Source organism: Thunnus maccoyii, chromosome 22, assembly GCF_910596095.1.
Source record: "Thunnus maccoyii chromosome 22, fThuMac1.1, whole genome shotgun sequence".
Taxonomy (NCBI): domain Eukaryota; kingdom Metazoa; phylum Chordata; class Actinopteri; order Scombriformes; family Scombridae; genus Thunnus; species Thunnus maccoyii.
The window spans coordinates 1,541,009-1,565,139 of NC_056554.1; the positions used below are offsets into that span (position 1 = coordinate 1,541,009).

Genomic DNA, 24,131 nt, shown 5'->3' on the forward strand with positions numbered 1-24,131 from the left:
TCAGGAGTCCAAACTGTAGAGGACAGGAGGACGTAGTATACCTGACTGTACTGTGACAAAATAACCTCAACTCAGAGGTCCAGGAACAGACTGTTTCAGAAGGAAAAAAAACCTAATCAACAGTGAGATTCAGATTATTTTCTCCAATCTTTAATGTATATTAAAAATCCAATCTGTTATGAATATTAAAAAAAATAAAATAAAGTTTAATGTAGACTGCTGTTGTTCTGTTCAATAAAAACATAAAGCTTCACTTTACCCTCAGACAAACTAAAGTGGCAGCAACAAATATGAGATTTCATCTGTGAATGTCAAAATTTATCTCACAAAAGGAATTATATAACAACATGCTACAGAAAATGGGAAGTGACCAAAGGTCTGCAGAGATCAGGCTGTTCTCCCCAGGATGACGATGGACATTGACAAGCAAATTTCCAAATAGGCATTACTTAAATAAACTGACCACATATTGTAAATCTAATTGGTTACTTTCGTACTTGAAAAAATATCAAAACTTAATAATGTGACATAATAGTAGTCCTGGCTTGACTCAAAATATCCGTCATCGCCACCGGCTGGCACAAAATGCATCCTGGGATACTTGGCTGTCCCAAGTCCACACAAGTCAGCTCCAACAGTATGCTCCAGCAAGAACACTTCCCGTCATTTGAACTGTACTTGGATAGATGCAGACTTTGAATTAGAACAGAACTTGGACTGTGACTGTTGACATTTCACAAGAACGCAGACTGAGAAACAGACTGACGTACAGGGGTGGCCAATACAGATAACATTTTCATATAGATTTGCAATATATTGAATTTTACAGCAAAAGTTTTACAGTGAAAGTTTCTGGATAAAATACGCAGAAAGGAACATCTGTTACTGGCTAATCCAGCTAATTAAATACCTGGCACATCATATTGATGCAACAATTCTCTAAACCTAGTATTACCATGTCACACAACTTAACTGTACTGTTTTTACTAAACTGCAAAAAATTACTGTCTGTTGTTAACCTCCATCACAGTTTACAGACACTCTTTCTGCTTCAGTTTTGACCTTCTGTACCTACTGTCATTGTGCTCACAGTATTTCAATATAATGAGGGATTATTAGCAACATTTCAGGTGATAAAAATGGTAATACATTTTATTTAGAGGCGCCTTTCATGACACTAAAGGTCAACTTACATCATGTAAGATGAGTCTGAAGGAGGTCTGCGAGATAAACGGGATAGATTATGTAGAGCTTTAAATATTAATAATAATATTTTAAATCAGCAGGGGGAGTGACATGTTCAGTGGATTTTGAGCGTGTAATAATCCATGCTACAGAGTTCTGGGTGAGTTGAAGTTGGAGATGCCTGCCAGGATCACATTGCAATAGACAATGCGTGACATGACCAAGGCACTGACTAAGACTTCCATGGAGTGTTGCATTCAAGAAGGGCATAGTCTGGACATGTTTCACAGATGGAACAAAGCAATACGGGAGACACTGTTTATATGACTGGAGAAAGAGAGGGTGCTGTCTAGGATAACACCACGGCACTTAACCTATGTGGAGACTGGTATGGTGGCTTCAGCAATGGGGAGTGAACAAATATTAGTTTTAGCGAGTGTAGATTTAGTGCCAATGAGTAGCAGCTCGGTTTTAGTACTGTGGAGTTTTAGGTAGGTAGGTGTCATCCATATCTGTAAATCATGGAGACAAGCAGTGAGGGTATTCGAGGGGAGAGTAGAAGTGGGCTTAGTGGACAATTAAAGCTGTGTATCATCAGCATAACGGTGAAAATGGAAACCATAGTCCCAGACAATGTTGCCAAGAGGGAGCAGGTAAATAATAAACAGGAGTAGTCCCAACTCTGAACCCTGTGGAACTCCATGGTGGACTATGGAGCTTTCTGACTGGCAATTCTGAATCTGTATAGAACGTGTACTGTCTGCAAGGTAGAAGGCAAACCACTGATACTCAGTACCCCTGACTCCAATGCTAGCCAGATGATCCATGAGGTGTTGATGGGATATGATTTCAAAGGCTGCGGTGAGGTCAAGGAGGATGAGGATGAAGAGTAGACTGGAATCAGGTTGTTGGTGATCTTAACCAGGGCTGTTTCTGTGTTATGTTTGGGGCGAAAGTCAGATTGGAATTGTTCAAAGAGATTTTTGTTATCAAGGTGGATCTGGAGCTGGGATGCAACTACCCTCTCAAGAATTTTGGAGATCAATGGCAAATCGGAGGTGGTGCTCTCATTTTTAGTTTGACCTCCAAATAAAATGATTCAGATCATCTGGATAAACTCGTTTTTTTTTACAACCTGTCCGAACGCATGACTGCTCATGCTGCTTGACCCAGCAGACCTTAATCCAGATCTCAGCAAATAATTACAATAACTGAACTGAAATTATGGGCTAAACTCTGAAAATAAATTGAATAAAATTGCATTTGTTAGATATGGCATGTATAGATTGAATACTTTTGCAAAATGTATATTACTGGAAATTTCAATCTAAAAGGTATTGTAACAGTATTATCAATAGTGGCCCTTAAAGACTCCTTTTTGTCAAACCCTTGTGGGAACAGTAAGCTTAGGCCTTCTTCTCATGTTGCATGAGCCTCATAAGTAATGTGTGGATTGGTGAGAAAGGTTATGAGAGAGAGAGAGAGGAGTGACAGTGAAAGAGAAAGAGAGGGAGAAAACAGAAATAGATGTCTGCTACGCTGAACTTCAGAGAAGCTTAAGCAATCCTACACCTGCTGCACTATCTATCATAGAGATGCTTCAATAGTGTTTTTAGCTCCAGTGGTGTGTAGATGAGTGCGTTGCAGAGTTTGATTTCTTAAAACAGAAATGCACCCCACACATGCTTACATAACACACTCATATCAGACCTGGTGGCTGCAAATATAACTCAAGTGTTTGTTTTCAGGTGTTTGAAGTACAAGGTGTTGGAGCTTCACCATATGAGGGAGTGCTGGATGTGTAAGGGAAGTTGTTGATCACACGACTTCTAAATGGTAATCCCAGGCTGTCTAAACCCTCTGCTACTCCTCTGCCCTTTGAATGCGAGAGGTTTTGACTGATCAGTTCAGGAAGATAGCCCGTCTAACTGATCCACATTTCACACATTCTTGTCATAGACTGTAGAAAGCACAAACATACTCTGTGATGTCACCCATGACCTGTAGTTCTTTCTCAGTTTTAAAGCCGTCACTGTCATGATCTAGCCACACAGGTGTTTTCCCTTATTCTACCTGATTCACCTTTGTGTTAGGATTTCGATTGATCACTGTACCATCAGCTTTCCTGCAGCTGAAAAAAACACAGCCTCCTGATTAATTTCAATGAGACCACTGATTTGGAACAGTGTGGGTGCCAATGTTGACAACGTCGGCAAAAATAAAAAGAGTTGTCAAGCAACTCATAAGGCTTTCTTACAATCTTCATTTATTGATTTATTTATATTTGATTTTACAGATATATGTGGGAATGTGTGTGTATTTGGCATTTTATTCTGTCTTTTGTTCCTTTTAAGTCTGCCTTGTACTATAAGTGCTATATAAATAAACTTTATTATTATTATTATTATTATTATTATTATTATTATTATTATTATTATAAGCCTTAAAGGCTCATTTCTGTTTATTAAAACCAGCCATCATTTCTAATGTTACTGAGATCTAGAACAAGGTGGCATCACTTAACACAGTTTAAAGGTCTAGAAACACAAGCAGTCAGACGATCAGACAGGTTGAAAACAAAGAGGTTAGTCAAACTGGAAATGAAGGTAGCAGAAGGTAACAAAATATTACCCAAACTGTCTGCTCTAAACATCCATCACAGTTTACATATCCACTTCCTGCTTCAACTTTGACCTACTGTACCTACTGTAGTCCTTTTTCACAGCAGACATTTTGACTTGACATAATAGCAAAAATTATGTCTCTGTTCTATTCAAGTGTCCCAGTAAGTAATGACAGTGTGACAATGAACCAGCATGCACAATACCAGGACCCTGAAAATGAAACAGTTAAATGGAATTCAGCCATCATTCATTTGATTATTTAAACCTGTGTTTTTCCTACTGTTACACGTCAAAATATCTGCTGTGAAAAAGTCTATGTAGGATTATTAGAGATATTTCAAGCGTTTCAGTTTGACCTCAAAATGGTTTAGATAATCTCTATAAACTGTTGGCTTGTTTGAACCTGATCATCTGACTGATCAAGTTTCTTACCCTGTTGGACCTATTTTTAGTAATGTCACTGTGTCACTGTTACCTGAGCTCAACAATTACAATGTTATCATACCCAATAGAGACAATAGGTAAATCTATGGTGGAATCTGTGGGGGAAGAAGTACTCAGATCCTTTACCTAAGTAATAGTACCAATACAGCAATATAAAAATACTCCATTACAAGTAAAAGTCCTGCATGACAAATCCTACTACAGTAAAAGTACATAAGTATTATGAGCTTGATGTAGTTAAAGTATTGCAGTAAAAGTAGTGGTTTGGTCCCTCTGACTGATATATTATTATATATGACATCATTAGATTATTAATAGAGAAGCATCAGTGTTAGAGCAGCATGTTACTGTTGTAGCTGCTAGAGGTGGAGCTAGTTTCAACCACTTTATATACAGTTGGCTAGTTTAGTCCAGTGGTTCCCAACCTAGGGGTCAGGCCCCTCCAAAGGGTCAGCAGATAAATCTGAGGGGTCGTGAGATGATTAATGGGAGAGGAAAGAAGAAAAAACAAAGTGCTGATACACAAATCTGTTTTCAGTTTTTAGACTTTTTCTCTAATCTTTGATTTTGGTGAAATATTGGATCATTTGAACATTTATTGAAATGAAAGCATGTGAGAAGTTTAGAGGGAAAAATCACTATTTGGTGGAGCTGTTAACAACTCATAGACATGTGAAATGTGACCCCGACTACACACTGCTTTTTGTGAGACGTCAAAAGCCAAAAAGTTTGGAAACCACTGGTTTCATCTTTAACAATGTGTTGTATTTTAAAAGCTTGTTATATTATCCATAGAGTCAAATCTGCATCTGAAAAGTAACTAAAGCTGTCAAATAAATGTAGTTGAGTGGAAGTATACAGTAGCATCAAATGGAAATATTCAAGTAAAGTACAAGTATTTTAGTTTTTAAACTTTATACTTTAAACACCTTTGTCATTATTATTTTATTAGTGAAGAAAGTTTGGTGACTTCTGGTAATTACCAAAACAGCTTGCCCATTTTACTAATCTGAGCACATGTCTCATCAGCCAGAATAAAAGAATAAACATCCATCTCTGCACTGTTCAGCAAGACATTCATGATAGCCTGTAAAAACAGAATTGCCCATTGTAGTGGTAGCAGTGTTAGCTGTCCATGTATTAGAGGTAGTATTAATGGTTGCAGTTTGGTGGTAGCAGTTTTAATTATACAAATAGTAACAGCAATAGTTACAATATTTGTTGTAGCAAATACAGAAGCAATACTAGAAGCAGGAATAGTAGTAGTAGGAGCGGCAATAGGAGTAGTAGTATCAGCAGCAGTATTGGTAGTAGCTTTAAAAGCAGTGGTATTACTGATGGTAATAGTGGCAATATTAGTATTGGTAGTAGTGGTAGCAGCAGCAGTTGTAGGAGTAGTGCAGTAGTAGCAGAGTAGTAGAAGTAGAAGCACTATGGTATAGGGTTAGGAGGTTAGGGTAGCCTGGTTTCACTGCTGTCTCTTGAATGCTTTATTCATGGGATTAATTCTCGCCACACATAATAATAGCCAAACAGTCCAACCATCAGCCAGTCATTTACACACTCTGATAAAATGACACACTTCATATTTGGGTTCAGGCTCAGCTGCTGCGTGTTCTGTGGTTTCACAGAATCACATGATGTTACATCAAGTGTGAACATGTAGGATTTGGTCTGGTTAGAGATGTCAAAGTAACTCAAGAAATACTCTCTGGCTTTGCAACCACTGTATGAGGACACAAACCAACACCATTAACACCATTAAACCCTGTGTGATCACATTTAGTCCCAGGAACACAGTAAAAGAGATCCCTGTGATCAGAAATATATCCTCTGGGATATTCTTAAATTCAATCATAGTGAAATTATGGAAGCCCTTTTCTGCCAATTAGAGAAAAAAAAACTGATTAAAAGTTAGAAATGATAAAAATAAAAAAACATTGTAAGTAAAGATTGTGGCATACTATGCCATAATTATTAGATACTAAGTTAAAATTAAATGCCTTAATCAAAATTATGAGAAAAGTCAATAACAAAATTATTGAAGTTATTACTATTAAATACCAAGTAAGGTTTTTTAACTTTTTTAAGCCAAATTTATGAAAACATATGCAATAGTGAGTTCCTATTTCAAATGTCAGCATTTTGACATAGTACCTCATCGTTTTGACTTATTATTGTAAATGTATCTTTGCAAACTGTAATTTTGACTCGGTTAGTCAAAATTCTGACTAATTGTGTCATAATTATGACTTAAATTGTAATTTTGACTGATAATCTCAACATTTTAAATAAGTAAGTCTCTCTCATGATTTTCCCTTGTCATGAGTGTTTTTATTTTGTTCAGTCTTCACATTTCATCTTTTTTTTCTTTTCCTGGCATAAATGGGCCTCCACATAAAATTAAACTCTTTTAACAAGAAACCCCAATTCACCAAATGACCTCTGGAACCTAGAAAAAAAAGTAACTTAAAAACCTCTTTGACTTAGAACCTCTTAGTCTTTTCTCAATAAATCATAGTATTGACTTACTCAAAATCTTCTATCACTTTCACTCATGATATTTGACTTTGGCAAGAAACTCTGACTGCCCAAATTCCATTTAAAAACACACACACTTTCAGCACCATAAATTTTTGTTCTATTGATTTTACATTTACAGTCTGCTCTCACTTCCCCATTCATTTAAATGTGTCATATCATATTGTTTTGAGCCTCAGATCATAACTGTAGTACAGAACAAGCAAAGTGTATAATTTCTCACACAGTGGGAACAAACTCACTCTATGACAGGATCTACCACGAACAGAAACATGTTGATACTGGTTGGTGTGTATAGCACTTCTAGAGAATTACATAAACTAAATGACAGGAAGCAAGGCCACTATATGCAAGCCAGGGCTGGAGGATTAGAAACACACGCTGACTGCACCATGAGTAATGATAATGGAATTAAAGGAACTCCTGCACTGCCAAGACTGTGGCAGTCAGACTAACAGCTCACAGACTAACCACACCAACAACAGAGCACATAACCAGGTGTGAGTGCTGATTAAGGATTCTGACCTATATTACATACCTTAGACTGGATTTTATTTAGGCAAAGTTATTCTACTGCTGCTTCTGTTTATTAGACAACATTTTACAATTGAAGAATTTTGGCTTCTTCTGTTAAAAAAAAAAAAAAGGTTTTATAAAAAAAAAAAGCAACAGATTTATATTTATCAAAGAAGGTATGAATACACGTGTAGTTTTAGTATCTTGTCAAAACTAAGGTATGGGTTAGGTATATCAGCAGTATCAAAAGAATTTAAATGGTAGCCAGTGCAGCTGCAGCAATTAATAGATTAATTTTGTTTAGTTCAATTAATAGTTTCACATCAATTCATTCTTTAGTCTATAAAGTGTCATAAAATATTTATGGTGGTCAACTGAGACCCAGCAGCTAATTTTTTTCCTGCAGTTCCTCCTGTCAGGTTAATCCAGCCATGAGTGACATCTCCAATCCAGTCAAGAAACCCCCGAATGTTCAATTTACATGATATAAAAGTAGCAAATCCTCACACTGGAGAAGCTGGAAACTGATTTTTTTTTTCATTAATTAATCACATCACAGTTGTTGCTAATTAGTTTTCATTAATCGATTAATAAGCACCATTGGATTACCATTTCGGCAAGGCGGGTAACTGCCTCAGTTCCTCTAAGAGCCCTAGGTTCACTGTGTGTCAGTTAATTGTACCTGCTTTGATTAATTGCAATTTTGTTTTTTTGTACCACTAAAGGTAGTTAAAGGGGCCCAGTGTCAAAATCTAGTTTTAATTTTATTTTAGTTTCTACTGTGCTCATGGTGCATACATCTGTTTAATCACATAAAAAAATAAATAAATTGAGTAGTACCCCAGAATAGGACAACTGCGGGGTACAAAACAAAAAGTTTTGCCCCAGGGTCCCCTAACAGGTTAATCCTGCCATTACTGAACAGAGGTGTCTTTAGAGGGTTGGGGGGGGGGCAGTGTTGGATACAGACCTGGTGGTGCTGATGGTGTGAATGAACACATCCATCCTTCACCTGTCACTACCAGAGATTATCACTCTTTCCTACAACCAGGTTAGCTTTCAGCATGACTGCAGGATGCCATATCAGCTACATAATGCTCAATATCAAAAAGCAGACGCGGAAGTGATGGGGCGTGCCCTCACCGCAGAAATACACATCACTCATTATCAAGCCTTGTCACCATATTTTGATTTTTAAAAAATTACATATCAGGCTCAATAGTGAACATAAGAAGTTAAATTGCAGATGAAACATTGTCCTCTGACTAGCAAGATCCTGTCGCCCCCCCCTCTCTCCCTCTCCCCTTCTTCTACCCAACCGGGTCAAGGCAGATGGCCGCCCACCTAGAGCCCGGTTCTGCTCGCGGTTTCTTCCCGTTAAAGGGGAGTTTTTTCCTTGCTGCTGTCACCAAGTGCTGCTCATGGAGGAATGTTGGGTCTGTAAATTAAAGAGTTCGGTCTAGACCTGCTCTATTTGAAAAATACCCTGAGATAACTTCTGTTATGAGTTGGCGCTATATAAATAAAACTGACTTGTTTGACTTAACAGCACTTCATTTCAAAACACCCAACTTTTAGAAAATATTTATGGTGTTCGCTTCCGCCCATTTGTGTATGGTGGCGAATAGTAATTATGATGGAATAACAAAGAACCGATAATAGCTCAAACTTTATTGACCTAGATATGCTGAACACGGTCAAAGTGATCCCTCAATGCAGCGTTTTTTCTGTGGCGTACATGAAGAAAAAAATGTTAATATTTCTAAATGGAGTTTGGCATTATTCTCTTGCCGTAAAAGATAAGGCTGTCAGTCCCTTTTACTAGGATAGAGCACATTAGGATGGCACTGCCAAAGGACAGGCAACAGCTATCCACTATATTAGCTAGTTATTAGTGTTACTTACCATTTATTTGTGCATTCTATCATCAGTTCTTGAAAGGAAGCAGCAAACTGGAACTTGGACGCTTTCTTTCCGACCCGCTGGAGCCGCTTCCATACCGAAGTCATGGTCGGGCTTGTCAAATCTCACAGACGCGGTGAACCGACATTAATATGAAGGAAATATGTATCCTCGCTCCTGTCCCTCCGCTGGGACCTCACCGGTGGAAGTGGACTGAAGAGCTCCACCTGCTCCGCTGACAGCTCCTCTCTGGCAATGTATGAGCCGACTTTTCAGCGTCTCCACCCTCATAGTCCTCCTCACGCAGCCTGCAAAACAAACACACGCCTCTAGTCAGAGGTGGCGTCAAGTTCACCACGATATACCGGAAGACGCAAGACTTTCACTTTCAAATAAATCCCTCGTCTCGTCACAAACAGCCCCGACATGACTTTGATCCATCAGGTCCAATGAAATTTGGAAAGTCTAGAAGAGACGTATCATTAGATTGTTTTTATAACATTCATGTGTGGGGAGGCAACGGGAAGTCAGCCGGTTCAGTCTATAAATATTTTGGATGTGTTAAATTTAATTTACCTACATGAATATTTATACTTCCATGAAACAAAATGCTGGAGAGAAATGCTGAAGTTTTACGTTTATAAGGTCTATTTAGATTGTAAATTTAAAGATACAGAGCCCAAAATAACGGAAGCAACTTGAAGTAACCGCCATACATATCTTATTGGCTGTAGAATGAAATTAGAAATTACAATCACAGTTATTTCATTTGAAAACTATATTAATGAGAAACATATCGTCAAAAGTGAAAGATTGGACGAGTTACACTTTTGAAGGTCCTCACTTCCTGTTTCACCATAGTTTATTGCGGCTAGTTTGACGCAATAGGGATGATTATTAAGCAATATAGCATGCTTTACAAGTCACACCTACAGTGACTTCATATTCTGCAGGGTAATCTAATAATATGATGTTGTTACATGTGATGCTCTAGCTGAAGTCACCAAAGCATAGAAGTAATAACAGTAATTCTACAATAGACATAAAAAAGATACAACAGAAATTTCACAGCCAAAACTGATGGCAGTAATACAGCAGTGATAGTGACTCTGTTGAGAACCTCTGGGCACTGTAACTCAGTACAAGAATACTATAACAATATCAAGCCTAATGCTATTGGAGATAAAATTCAATAATCTTCAGTAAGGCTACTTAGCTGAAAGCCACAGGCCGCTGTAAGTCCCTAAGAGAATATTACAGGGTTTTTTCATTAGGGCTAGGTTACACAGACATCATTTGCTTATATATACTCATAAATAATTGAAGTAAACAACAAATGCAGGCCTAAGAGGAGCCAAACGATGAGTGAGTTCTCACGAAGCGGTGTTGAGGGATATTATCAAGGACTGAATATAAAATGCAAATTACCTGTTTGTCTCTCAGGGGAAAGTTTTCCCTGTTATGAGTCCCCCTCAGCTGGAGGGACTTTTCCAGTTTAGCCCTGAGTCTATTTATAATCTGTCGTTGACACATGGAGCAGCTGAGAATATGATGTAGCCTCTGAGAACATACACATAAACACTCTGTTCACACTCTGATTAAAGTGCATTCAAAGATCATTTGATTTCATACAGTGTCATTATTGTGTTTTACAAATATATCAAGTGTATTCATTGAATTACAAAACTAGGCCTTCCTCTGATGCAAATCATATTTACTTACTGACATAATACTCCTGCCAAATGACCTGATTTGAGATATTTTTTATTGGAGTCCATAAGTAACTAGTCCACTAACCTGCTTGCATCCGCTTTGAAAAAAACCTGCATTAATTGTTTTTTTGTTTTTGTTTTTGTTTTTGTTTTTTGGGGGGGGGCACAGGGGGGATGGCAACAAGCTGTAAACACAACATCTGATATATTATCACCTCATTAAGTTGATATGGGTAAAGCATATAGTAAAAAGCATACAATGCATTATTTACACATCCAACAGGCATTTATTAGCATTCATTTGGAGTCATGGTTGTGTCACCCTGATGAATGTGGACAACACTGACTTTCCTTTTAGCTCTGGTTTGGTCTCCATCAACTCCTTTGCAGCTGCTAATGCTCCATTCGTTCCCTGCTAACTTTGTCTGTCTGCCGTCTGGTGCTGGTAGTGTACAGGTTTATCAGAGCTTTTTCACTGAAAACTGCTGTCTGCTGCTGCTGGAGACAGCATTATGAGAGCAATGAGTCTGAAAAAAAAGTCCTAGAACCAAAATAATTAGCTTAAAGATGCGAAGTACCTCTGGAGCTGAGGGAAACCAAATGTCCTTTGGAAACCTTTCTGTTATTTCTAGTGTAATCAGTTATAGTCATGTTATTTCCAAAATTTGTTAATTGAAGTTAATTAATAGATTTAGAAGTATTTTGGATGGTGATCAGTTTACACAGGTCATATGGTCAAATTCACACAGCATTATCTAAGGAAAATTTACAAAGTTAACAACAATTATACATATGAAAACAGGTAAGAGATTACTGGGGACTGTTTTTAAAAAGCAGATGATTTTCTAGTTTGAAGTAAGAATTAACACCGATTAATTCTTTTTACTTAAATTCAGCATTTGATACAATTGACCGGTATTCTTATAATGGTCTTGAGACTTGAATGTGTTCTTATCTGGTTCCCGCACATTCAATACATTACAGGGAGTAATGTTTACATTAGTCTCAGAGAGCATGCATCCCAGAAATATGACTTTTGTTTAGCAGCTGCATAAGGAAGCTGTCTGGGTCCCCTGCTTTTCTCACTACATATGCTGATATTATCAAACAACACAATAATCATTCATTTCCACAGCAACAGTGGTAGTATACAACTAAGCTGTATGAATGTCAAGCCACATGACACTCCCTGTCTGGAGTCTGCAAACAATAAATCAGTGAATACATTTTTCTTTACTAAATAAACTACACACAAATACTTGAAATATCATGAAATACAACAAGAATTGCAAAGAATGATCAAATATAAAGAATTCAACCAAATAAATAGTTAAGTCATAAAAATGTGAGCTTGTTCAGGTGGGTTTTTAAAAGCTTTCTAAAATGTGGCACAGACTCAGCTGATCTGATAATGAGGGAGAGTTTGTTGCAGTGTTGGACCTACAACAGTAAAGGCACAATCACTCTTTGTCGCATTGACTGTGGAATTTGTAAAGACATTTGGTTTCCAGCAAGTCTTGCAGAATTAGGTGTTATAAGAGAGCCACTTTAACCCAGTTAGCACTGAAGGGATATTTTCTCTGTGTTTCGTGATTTTTGGAGAGTTTGGCAATATGCTTGATGACTGAACAAGAATCTTAATGTTACGATTGAAGTTGAGGTTTGGATAAAAAAAAAGTTACAAGCCATCCAGTTGATGGTAGCAAGGCAGCAGTGTAGGAAGTCCAGACTTTAAAAACTTAAGGGATTGAATGAAACATACAACAGAGTGTCATCAGCATAATAATACAACCACATCACCAGACAATAACATTGTCACTGGGCAACCAAACCAAGTGGTTTTTGTGCCTAAACTTAACCAGACCTTAATCACAGCAATGTCATACCATAAAACATAATTATTTTTAAACAGTGATTTGTAACAGTTTTGGAAAGCACAGACAAATTATGTTGTCCTGCCAATTACTGCCAATACAAGCAGCATATTAGAAAATGCTCCCATGGGTCATTCTGGAGTGCAAGGTCAAACAACCTATTTGGTTGTTTAATTTGGAGGAGTTGTTGGTGATTTGATATACCCTGACACACTATACTGCCATCCACCACTCCTAAATCAACACCGTTATTTTCTGCCTTTGTACATGAATGACACACTACTTCCTGCATTGGTACAGAGCGTTGGCATTGAATGTACATCATGAGGAATCATCCAATACGGATGTAATTCCAAGGGTACTGGGCTCCCCAAAGGTAGGACACAATTTTGAACTGACAAGTAGTCAAAGGGTAGCAAATACAAACTGAATACAATTGAAAAGAGTATCAATCATGACAAAAACACTGGGGAAGAAACAAAGGTACCAATAGCTAGTACATTAGTGTGATACCAGACCTTGAATGGTTTTGTTATTACATTTGATAAAAAAAACTTGCAGTCTCACATGGTCTCAGTACATGCTGTCCTAGTCTCCATCTGTTGCTAAGAGATGGGTCCAAGTCCCAGGCCAGTCCCTGGTGTTTCCATTATGGGACTGAACCTCCCCTGTCAGTGTCCTTCGATCCTCCCAGTCTCCCAGCAGGCACACTGGGAAACAGCTGCATTTGGGTGGGTAAAAATACAGCAAGAATGAAGGAAGAGCGGAGGGGAGTCTCCACATGTGGGAATAACAGTTTTTTAAAGTTGGTGTTTTGCCAATGATCTACTGTGGTGAGGTTATGTTTATCTGACAAACTATTCCGGGAATTGCATTTCCTAGTTCCTCTGGTTCAGTGACAACACTTAATTTGGAAAAAAATGGAGGGTGTCACATTAAAGAGGAGTTTTCCTGCATATAGAAAGCTATTGGTCAATAAAAATAACCCTCAATTACACACATACCAGAGAAGCAAAGTGCCTCCAGAATGTCAACATTTCAGGAACTACAAAGCTTGTGTGATTTGCATCAGAGGAAGGCCTAATTTTGTAATTCAATGAATACACTTGATATATTTGTAAAACACAATAATATGTCTGATGAGCTTTTTAAGGTTTTAATGGTATGTTGTAACTATGATGTAAACCCTCTCCTAAACAATCAACTTCCTGTCTGCAGGCCACCCACCAGTTGGTGCGTATCCTGTTTTGGAGGTCAGGGCATTGCAATGAGATTGAGTGTTTTTTGACCAACGTTCACGGCCAGTCATGTCATCTATGTTTAAAAATAATATACAGGCCAGTCAAGGTTGTCCACCTCTGATATAGTGAAGTGTAATTCATTATATAACTGATCAATATTACAGTGGTTTTCTACAGAATGCCTTAACCTAAATAATTAACTTTATATATATTTTATACAAGTGAGCAATCATGTCTTTCTCCACCTCTTCCTAGGTTTTTGTATTTGCTTTTTACATATATGTGCATACAAAAGTGATACAAAAGTTCAGCCATCTGCAATTTCACTTAAAAAAAATAGATTCCACCAAAGGCTCTGGACACACAGGAGGGAATGTCATGCAGAGCAACTGTTTGCCCCAGAGAGCTGAGGATGGCAAACAAAGGGACACTTTTGTGTGGTTGACAAGATGAAATAGTGAGTGGAAGCTTTGCAGACAGGACAGATGGGTCTGTCACAAAGTTTTGCAACACACAAGACAAAAATGAACCAAACATTGCAATAACACGTAAAAATCAGTGCTGACATATTCTACATAAGGCCTCTTTAAGTTCATGTGTCTAAACAAGCTGAATATATTTTTTTGCAGGGTGAGGACATCCAGTACACGGCCTTCATAATACAGAGAGGGACTGTACATTCAGTTATAACACACCGATTTGTGTGTTTTTCTATGTTTTTTAAGGAAATAGTTCAATATTTTGGGAGATACCCTTATTTGCTTTTTTTTGAAAGTGAGATAAGAAGATGATATCAGTCTCATGTCTCTGTGTTAAGTACAGAGCTGGCATTGTGGTTAGTCTAGCTAAGCATAAAGACTGGGAGGCAAGGGGAACACAAACGAGACACAACATGTTAATTGTTGAGCTTTAGAGATGTTGGTAGGAGTATTTTAAAAGTGTGGAAAGAGTCAGGCTGGCTGTTTCCCCCTGCTTCCAGTCTTTATGCTAAGCTAGGCTAACCATGTCCTGACTCTAGCTCTGTTCTGCATACATAGACATTAGAGTGGTATCCATCTGAACACCTCACTCTTGGAGACAAAGAAAATGAGTGTATTTTCCAACCGCATTCCTTAAAGTTTCAACCACGGCTAACAGGACTCAGGGTGACAGATTCAGACATGAGATTGATTTCCATCTTCTCACCTCATTCTCAGAAAGAAAGCAAATAAATGAATTTCCTAAAATGTTCAATAATTTCTTTTGATTTTTTTTTTAATTGTTACTTCTGATTATTTTAAAATTTTACAGTTTTGGGGCAAATAAATAGATACATAAATATAGAAATGATGTGCCTGAGCACATCATGCAGGGAGATCAAATTTACAAGTTACAGTTAGGTTAACAAATTAATTATTGATATTTTTTAAATAATCAGAAATTGATTACAACAATTACAGTACAACTGCAATTTCAAACTCTGCTGTTCTATAAGAGCTCATTATACCACCTGAGAGAATAAAATATTTTCTTTAAATGAACATGACACATCAGATTCTTTCTAGGTAAGGAAGAACATGTGCTTGAAGTTTACCACTGGTGGAGTAATCAGATCCCTGCAGGCATCATACCCCACAGTTTTATATATGACCTTTGTAAATATAGCCTGGTTAAGCCAAACACCTGTTTGCTGTCTGTCAGAAGCAGAGCAGATGACAGGCAGCAAGAGCATAGGCCACCATATTAATAAGGTCACAGAACACCATCCCTGCAGCCATGATGCAACAGTACAGTCGCATGTATGACCTTTGACTATACTATGGAGTGATATGCCTATAGAATAGCATACATTATTTGGCTACTTGGTGTCAGAAGATCACAATAAGCTAAAAATCGTGTGTATTTGATAAATTGTGGCCTCTAAAACTTGATATGGTAAATGTGCAACAAGAAACTCTTGCCTGTTTACACATCCAGCAGGCAAGTAATATCATCATTAGCTGTCTTTTGGATGGATACGAGTCCAATATTTACTCTCCTTTTTTACTCAGCTCTTGTCTCCACCAGTGCCTCAGTAAAACATATGGCTCTTTAGCTACTAAATAAATAAATAAATAAATAAATAAATAAATAAACCTGCTTTTCACTGAGAACAGCTGCCTGCTGCAGTTAGACACTAGGTTGAGTGCTGAGAACAGTAAAGCAGAAAACAGTAAGGTGAAACTGAAACAGTGAAGCTGTGGCATGCAAAACCAAAACAATCAGCTAAAAGAAGCTATAAATAACTAAACGAAGCTATAAGTCTCTGTATAACAGAGAGGAAGTGCAGAGTTGGTGATAATTCTCTGTGAGTTAGTCATTATTTGTGACCCATTTCACAATCAATACAGTCATTTGATCTATCATTAATATTAAATGTATTGATTAGTACAGCTTCATTTATTTTATTTGCCTAACTTTAACCATTCATTAACTATATTGTCCTTGTCATACACAAATATTGCTGGTTTATTTTTTTTTCTTTTAACAATAAACTGCAAGTTGCACCTTTGACATTACACACAGTCATTTGATCCATTGCTCATATAAAAATATTGAGTAGTGCAGCTTTAAAGTTAGCATCAATAGTAATAGCAGTCGCAGCAGCTGGAGGCTAACAGTGACAGTTATTGTGTTTGGGTTAGTTGTGTCCAGCAGCTTTAAGCAACAGTTCACTTCCCTTGAGACAACTGCTGTTTGATTATGTGACCTGGTAAGCAAACGCTTTGATTCTTTGTGTTAGATGTAGTCTTGGAGGCAGCTCTGAGGACAACTGTTGGCTGTGGTATTTAACACAGTGTTCGACTGAGCTCTGAGCAGGCTCATGTGTCAAGTGACCAGCCATCACAAGGCTGTCATGACCATCAGTCATGTCTGTGTCTCTGCTGTACCGCAGTGTTGTAAACTGATGACTGGAGGAAGAAGACAAAGAAGGCACTCACCAGTGACTCAGCTGAAAACACACCAGCAAAACAAATTATATGCCAAGATTTCCTGCTTTCTGACCATGATATGTAGCTTTGTTGTCATGTAAACACCTACTACTGTTGCTTAAGTAACAGTTTTAGTGTTTGTTACTTTTACTTTGGGTTTTCACATTTTTTAAACGCTGACAAGTAACTGACATTTAATGCTTCAAGACACATTTAGCATATCTTTGCATAAAGTGTGTGTGTGTGTGTGTGTGTGTGTGTGTGTGTGTGTGTGTGTGTGTGTGTGTGTGTGTTGCATGGCAGGGACAAGAGCTGGCAGTGCTGGTCACAAGCTCAGTTTCATGGCGGCTCCTTCCATAGTCCTCTGTGCCTTGTACAAACACAGCCATAGTAGAAGAAGACAAAACAAGCCTCTGTTCATGTTCCAAGTAAAGCAGTCTGCACCTTCATTTAGATGGTTAATTAAAGGGGCATTCACTCCGAATGTACTGTCCCCAAACACAGAATCTATGGAGTGTGAGTGATGTCAATACATCAAATATCAACTCAAAACTTTTCCCCCCACATTTTTATCTGTTATGAAAACATTGTACTTACCAAGGTAAGTACAACTTACTTGGAGGTAAAACCATAAGTAAGCACATCTGATATGCTGCTAATTATCAATTATTTCACAGGAAAATGGTGGGCAAAACTACGGTAAGTATATTAGGTCAGATTTGAACAGTTTGGGTAACATTTTTAACATTCACCTTCATTTTCTTTTCCAAATACATTTGGCTAACTTGAGTGTTTGTTTGCAACCTGTCTGATCATCTCACTGCTCTCCAACATTATCGAGTTGCACTCTAATGTTTGGAGTAACATTAGAGTCCAATCATGAGTTTTTAAAACTGAGAAAGAGGGAAAGAAAAATAGTAACAATAATGAAAATAACTAAATAGATACATAAGTCATTACTCACAGCGGACAGGCTTCCTCCACGATGGTCTGGGGGAAGTCCACTGTGGAAAGTTGGGACCAGCCCCCTCCCAGGGGTCAGAGCATAGCCCAATGCAAGGACACAACAATAGAGAGAGAGAGAGAGAGAGAGAGAGAGAGAGAGAGAGAGAGAGAGAGAGAGAGAGAGAGAGAGAGAGAGAGAGAGAGAAAGAAACAAAAAAGAAAACAGCCTGAGGACCTTACTAGTCCTTCCAAGCTGCACTGGTCTTTGCTGCCTGCCAATATAAATGCATGCATACATGTACATGTATGAATATTTCTTTTTTTTCTCCATTCTTGTTTTTCTTTCTCTCTCCCTCTCTCGTTTTTACTCTACTTTCTCATTCTTTCTCTTTCTGTCCTTTTTCCTCCCTGTGCCCATACATACCCATACATTCTTTCCAATTGACACAAGTATCACTCCCACCAATCTTTACTGATCTAACAATTGTTTTGCATCACTGTGTCTGCTTTCTTTTCTTGTCTGTACATTTAGTTATATCTATGTTGGTTCAGTTTGTGCCACCTTTTTTTGTTATGTCACATTATTTAAATAATGTAATTAAATAGATTTAATATAAATAAAGAAAGTTGTCTGATAAGGCTCTTTAGGGTGAGGCTCTGTATTTGCAGGGATATTCCACACCTCTTCTTATCTGTACAAACCACACTCAGACTGACAGTGAGATACAGTGTGAAAGACATTCAGGAGCTTTAACCTGCCATTTATACACATTGATATCATATAAAATAATCTAGTGATGGTTGGTGTCAAACCATGCTGTCTGTCCCCCCCCCCCCCCCCCCCCCCCCAGACCTGCACTGTAGCGCTGCTGTAATTAGTTGTGACACCTTGTGGTCACTTATGTACATTACATGTTCATCTAGTTTAACCTACAACATCTGGAGTTACTTTCAGTGGTTAAACCATGAGCAACGGGCAAGGTCAGTGTTAAAAAAAGGAGTGGCCTATATCACAACTATCAGAGTTGGTTCCATGTTTAAATAAATAATTATAAATAGCATCTAGTTATCAAGTTTAATGACTTAATTGTGTCACATAGGAAGCAGGACGTGTACACATTTTTCTTAGGTTAGGTTAAAGTACTTCCAGTTCCTTAAAGTTACATGTCATAACTATAGCAGCACAACTGACTTAAGATACTTGAGACACATTTAGGTTGTTTTAAGCACTTTTGTGTGCTGTAGGAAAAAAAGAAAACATACTTTGGGTACAGCAAAACAGAAAAATAAAGGTTACCTCGCCTCAAAGTTTCCCAGCAGGGATTTCTACAGGTTCACCAAGTTAAATTTAAGACTTTTAAAGACTGTTAATACCACATAAAATGTTATTTACCATGTTTCACCATCATACCATCCAAAGAATGAAAGTATGATGGAAAACCAGTAGGACTATATGGCCTACATATATTTAGTATTATATCACATGTTTTTCAGTACTTCTACATCCCAGCAGTACTGTATATAACAAGAATTCCTATTAATATAATAATGTCAGTGTTTGCTGCAGGTATGACTCCACACAAAAGGAGGAAATAACTTGCTGCAGCACAATCCACTGCTGAAACAATCCCACTTTCAGTTTATAGGTGTGTAGCCTCTCCTGACAGCCTGTAATCAGATCAAAACATTTTATAACTATCGCTGCCTACGACAGGCAAGAGAAAATATTAAACATCAAGAAAAATCCTTTTTTAATACCTTTTTAAGGCCTTTTTGAGGAAGCTAATTCAGTGCTTTTTAAGACTTTCCAATAGCCTGCACAGTACAGATAATCAATTCAGTGTTCTTGTGTGCTATTAAACAGTTTAGTCTCATTTTACTGTGAGTGAATGTTGTTTATCTCATACTGTATGTTATAGTTAAACTGTGCTGGTTAAATATTTCCAAGCCCAGCTGCTTATATCATTGTGTTGCACTCATGAGCTCCATCATGATGTTTAAAGACTAAATATGGACATCGTGAATAGGAAACATTTCAGTCTTGCAGCTGTACAGCTTTACTGGAACTGAACTTGAATTATGACTGAACTTCACAGCTTACTCCAGAGGAATGTGATAATATTGAAGTGCAGTGCATTAAGTATTTGAATATTCAAACATGTAAGAGTCGGGTTGTGGAGGTGTTGTGGACAGGTTGGTGTCCAGTTGTGCATCTCAGGTGGTTTGGAGAGTTGAGGGTGTGGATCTCTGGGGGTCTGAACAAGGGGTCATCAGTTCTAAGGGAGTGGAGGAGATGGTACAGATGGACGAGAAGTACTGAGGCTCCTCTTCACAATTTTCTTCGCTCAGTGTCAGTTCGTTGAGATTGACACCTTCCAGCTCTGCATACTGCACACCAGCGAAGAGCCTGATCACCGCACGGACCTGGGGAACCTGCAGGAGAGTCTCCTTGAAGGTGATGAGCACCACCAGGCCCACCAGCAGGTAACCTGTGGAGAGAGGAGGACAAGATTTGGTATGGTTTGGTGATTCTGGTATTAACAAGATGTAATTTAGTCTCAATATCACGGAAAATTTACAAAATATATATTTAAACAGTTAAAGGGGAAGTCAATTGATTTTTAACATCAGTGTGTGCTCCAGGTGTTGGGGACGACTACTACATATATATAAAAAAGTAATATAAAGCAGCGTCGGCTGGGGCTGAAGACTACAAGTTTGAAAACGAAACAAATCCGGGAGTGTGGAGTTAGAAAGAAGTGAGGTTAGCAGACCTCTGTAGCTCCTCATCTCTGCTGGAGGCTAGCAGCTCCAGGCTACATTAGCCGCTACTAGCATAACACACCACAATCTCCAGCCAAACTGTACCAGGTTTTGACAAGGAAGAAGAATGTGTAGAAACTGTCCATCATGCATCTGACAGTGTTGCAGTATATAAGTGCAATACTCCTTTAAATTAATATATAAAATTATGTGAAAACAGTAGCTTTTTTGTCACAACTGTCTTAGCTTGGTGGGTTGTGTAGGGGGAAGTTTACTAAAATCCGGACTTTCATGTAATTCACTTGAGTCTCATTTGTGGTAATGTTTCTGTCTTACAGTCCTGTCACATCTAAATGATAACATGAAGCTAAAAAAAGTCTTAGCTGTGATTTCTCTGTTAAAGCTGCATTAATATGTTTGTTGCCACACTAGGTCAGGCCTCCACAACAAGCAAAACATCCACACACATCAGACATATTATGGCCTTATATTGTAAAAGGTGTTCCAGTGAACATGTTAGCAAACAGTTGCCTATTTATACATCCAGCAGACACAGAGCGACATTAGCATTCATTTGGAGTCATGCTTGTATCCACCTGATGAATGTGAGTCCAATATTCACTCTCATTTTAACGATCGGTTATATATATCTGTCTCTTCAGCTGCTAAACACTCCTCTGTGTTCATCACCTAGTCTCTAACTGTGTCTGTCTGCTGTTTGGTGCTGAGCAGGTATTGGGTTTATCAGAAAACAGATGCTGCTCCTGCTGGAAACAAGGGTAGTAGTTGTGAAGTGAACCACAACACTGTGGGCTGTAAAGCCAAAACAATGAGCTAAAAGAGGCTAAAAAAGTGCCACAGAGTTGAGGGGAACTGCAGAGTCGGTGATAATTTTTTTCAGGTTTACCAGTATGAGTGACACCTTTCATATCACACATAGGAATTTAATTCATTGTTAATATAAAAAAGACAATGCAGCCTTAAAGTCAAACATAAACACCAGCTTGGATTTATTGGTAATCACAGGGCATCAGAGAAAAAAAAAATAGAAAAGGTACCATTATTCAGAGGATCCAGCCCTTGAATTGGGACATAGATGAATAGTCCCTCTGGTTGTCTGGGAAACTTCCCCCACAACCACAGCACAATCACCTGTCCCAGTGGGAGATCCCTCTATGACCTGATTTCTTCCATTCTCTCTCTAAAAACACAGCTTTTCTTTTTAAACATAAGTACATGCTGGTCTATTTACTTTTCACCATCCTCTATATGTTGGGAAAATGTCACTAGTTTCTGCATTTCTTTCTAATTGAATTAAATTTAGAAGTAAACATTTCTCAAGAGATCAGGTGAATGCTGTTGCCTTCTTTTAACTCACTTCACAAAGCCTTGAACTGAAATATCTCTGTTCAGTGTGTTACTTCCATTATAACAGTATAATAAACATAATATCATGCATACTATAAAGGCTGTCTAGGCACATACACCTGCATCACTAGTTACTGACATCATTCCACTTACATGTGGTGAGGAGATTGAGTGTCTCCTTGGCCGCTGGGCTCCAGCTTCTCCCCACAGAGTTTCCTCCCTGACCGACGGTGCTCAGGATGAGAAAGCAGAAGAAGAGAGCGTCCAGGAAGCTCCACTCCGGCTCCACCACACACACCAGGAGAGCGGGGAGAAGGAAAAGGAGGGATACGACCAGCACTGAGAGGAGGGTGGCGTGGATGATGGTGGCCCGGGTGTAGGGCAGGGCCCAGTGAGTGTGTAGATGGTGCACAGGGGCATCGGTGAGGACGGGGAGGAGGAGGTTGGAGAGGAGGGTGAGGAGGAACAGGGTGAGGGGGATCCCCAGGGTGCAGTAGAAGATACAGAAGAGCTTGGCTTCATCTGATTTGGGAGTGTAAGAGTCAGAACCTGAGGAAGAAGAGAGGAAGAGGTCTGCAGGAGGACGTGGAACCACTGAGGAGTTTGACAAACACATGACAGTCCCCTACAAATGCACTAAACTAACATTTTAATCAGCGAGCTTTACAGGTGTTGTAGGTGTATTTCTGAACTTTGGACAGAGTCAGGCTAGCTGTTTCCCTCTGTTTCCAGTCTTTATGCTAAGCTAGGCTAACCACATCCACAAACATCCTTTAAGTGCAGTGCTTGAGTTTCTTAGTTACTTTCCACCACTGCTAACAGACGTTGGGGTGAAAATGTTTAAAGTTTTATTTACTCTTATCAACTACCGTTTTACCAAAGAGAACTAAGGCCACATACAATATACTTAATGGTTTTCTATTTTGTATCTTTGTACATCTAAGTTTTTGGACTGTTGATCAGACGTAGCCTTGAGTTCTGGTAAAGTGTGATTAACATTATCACAATTTTCTGGCGTTTTCTAGACAAAAACAATAAATCAGTGAATCTGGAAAATAATGACAGATTAACTGATGATGAAAGTAATGGTTATATGCAGCCCTGTTTCATTCATTTAGACATTTCTGCACTGTATCTCACCCATGGTGGTCAGAGTAACAATCACAAAGTAGAGCGACGAGGTGAAGTCATAGTCGCTCTCGTCAGCATCAGCCTTCAGAACGGCTACATCACTCTGGTGAGCAGAGAGAACTTTCTCCAGCAGCTCACTCAGCCTGCGCTCCCGCACGCAGGGGTTCTCCTGCAGGAAGAGGCGACGCAGCTCCTCCACCTCCACTTTCAGCTCCTTCTCCACCGGCATCTCCACCGCTGTGAACACCAGACCTCCCAGCACGACAAAGAGGATGTAGCTGAGAAGCAGGAAGGTAAACGCATTGATCTGGCACAACAGCCCCAGTGAAGACATGAGCTGGGCCATTGTTGGTTCTGGCTGCTGTGTTAGTGAGCAGACTGCAACCAGACACTAAGAGCTGGGCAGCTTTTAAATATTTAGAAAGGTAGAGCAAGTCACAGACACAGAACCAGTCACAGTGATACTGGGTCAGTCAGGCCTTTTTTTAACTCAAAAAACTGTTAAATATATGTTTGACAGAGTATTTTTGATTAGCTTGTTATGATTTTTTATTTTTAAATCAGAAAGCTAATTAAAGGGGGCATTTCATTTATAGTTTGTTTTTTAAAAAATTCAACTATAATGGAATTCTGGAAAAGATCAGCTGAATGAAGAAGAATGGAAGCAAGTCTACAGAAAAACAAAGTCTAAATATTAGAGAGGATTTGCATGGAAATTATATAGAAGATTTTTTTATAACTCCAAATGTACATTCTAAAATTAACATATCAATGAAATCAGAGGACGGAGAAAATGTGGTGAGACAAAGGTAAATCACTCGCACATTTTCTTTTTTTGTCCCATTTTAAAATTGGACATTCAGTCATAGCGGGTATCATGAGTTTTTACAAAATGAAAAAACAATAACCCCAATATATATTCTTAGAAAATCAC

The 24,131-nt window shown here is 38.5% G+C and overlaps 2 protein-coding genes across 6 annotated transcripts in view; both read right to left on the reverse strand.

Annotated features, from left to right (window-relative positions):
- The window catches only part of ehbp1l1a (EH domain binding protein 1-like 1a), a 55,141-nt gene extending 45,512 nt beyond the window's left edge, over positions 1-9,629 (reverse strand). For 2 of the 5 annotated variants that reach the window (XM_042400538.1, XM_042400537.1), the window contains exon 1: positions 9,216-9,629. In XM_042400538.1, the coding sequence (XP_042256472.1) occupies positions 9,216-9,319 (104 nt within the window). In that variant the 5' untranslated portion in view covers positions 9,320-9,629. The remainder of the gene's footprint in view (positions 1-9,215) is intronic. The other 3 variants (XM_042400539.1, XM_042400540.1, XM_042400541.1) reach the window with 3 other exon arrangements.
- A 9,408-nt stretch (positions 9,630-19,037) lies between these two features.
- kcnk7 (potassium channel, subfamily K, member 7) lies at positions 19,038-23,883 on the reverse strand. The gene is made up of 3 exons (XM_042401496.1): positions 23,207-23,883; positions 22,220-22,615; positions 19,038-20,424 (listed from the first exon to the last, which is right to left on the reverse strand). The coding sequence occupies exons 1-3, from the start codon at positions 23,541-23,543 to the stop codon at positions 20,150-20,152; spliced, it is 1,008 nt and encodes a 335-aa protein (XP_042257430.1). The 5' UTR covers positions 23,544-23,883; the 3' UTR covers positions 19,038-20,149.
- Between the last annotated feature and the right edge of the window lie 248 nt (positions 23,884-24,131).

Excerpts from the sequence above, each read along its gene's own strand:
- kcnk7 (XM_042401496.1), bottom strand. The coding sequence starts at position 23,543 with ATGGCCCAGCTCATGTCTTCACTGGGGCTGTTGTGCCAGATCAATGCG. Across the intron at positions 22,616-23,206 it reads TGTTACTCTGACCACCATGG|GTTCTGACTCTTACACTCCC; the intron begins GTGAGATACAGT and ends CTTCTTCCTCAG. Across the intron at positions 20,425-22,219 it reads ACTCAATCTCCTCACCACAT|GTTACCTGCTGGTGGGCCTG; the intron begins GTAAGTGGAATG and ends CTCTCTCCACAG.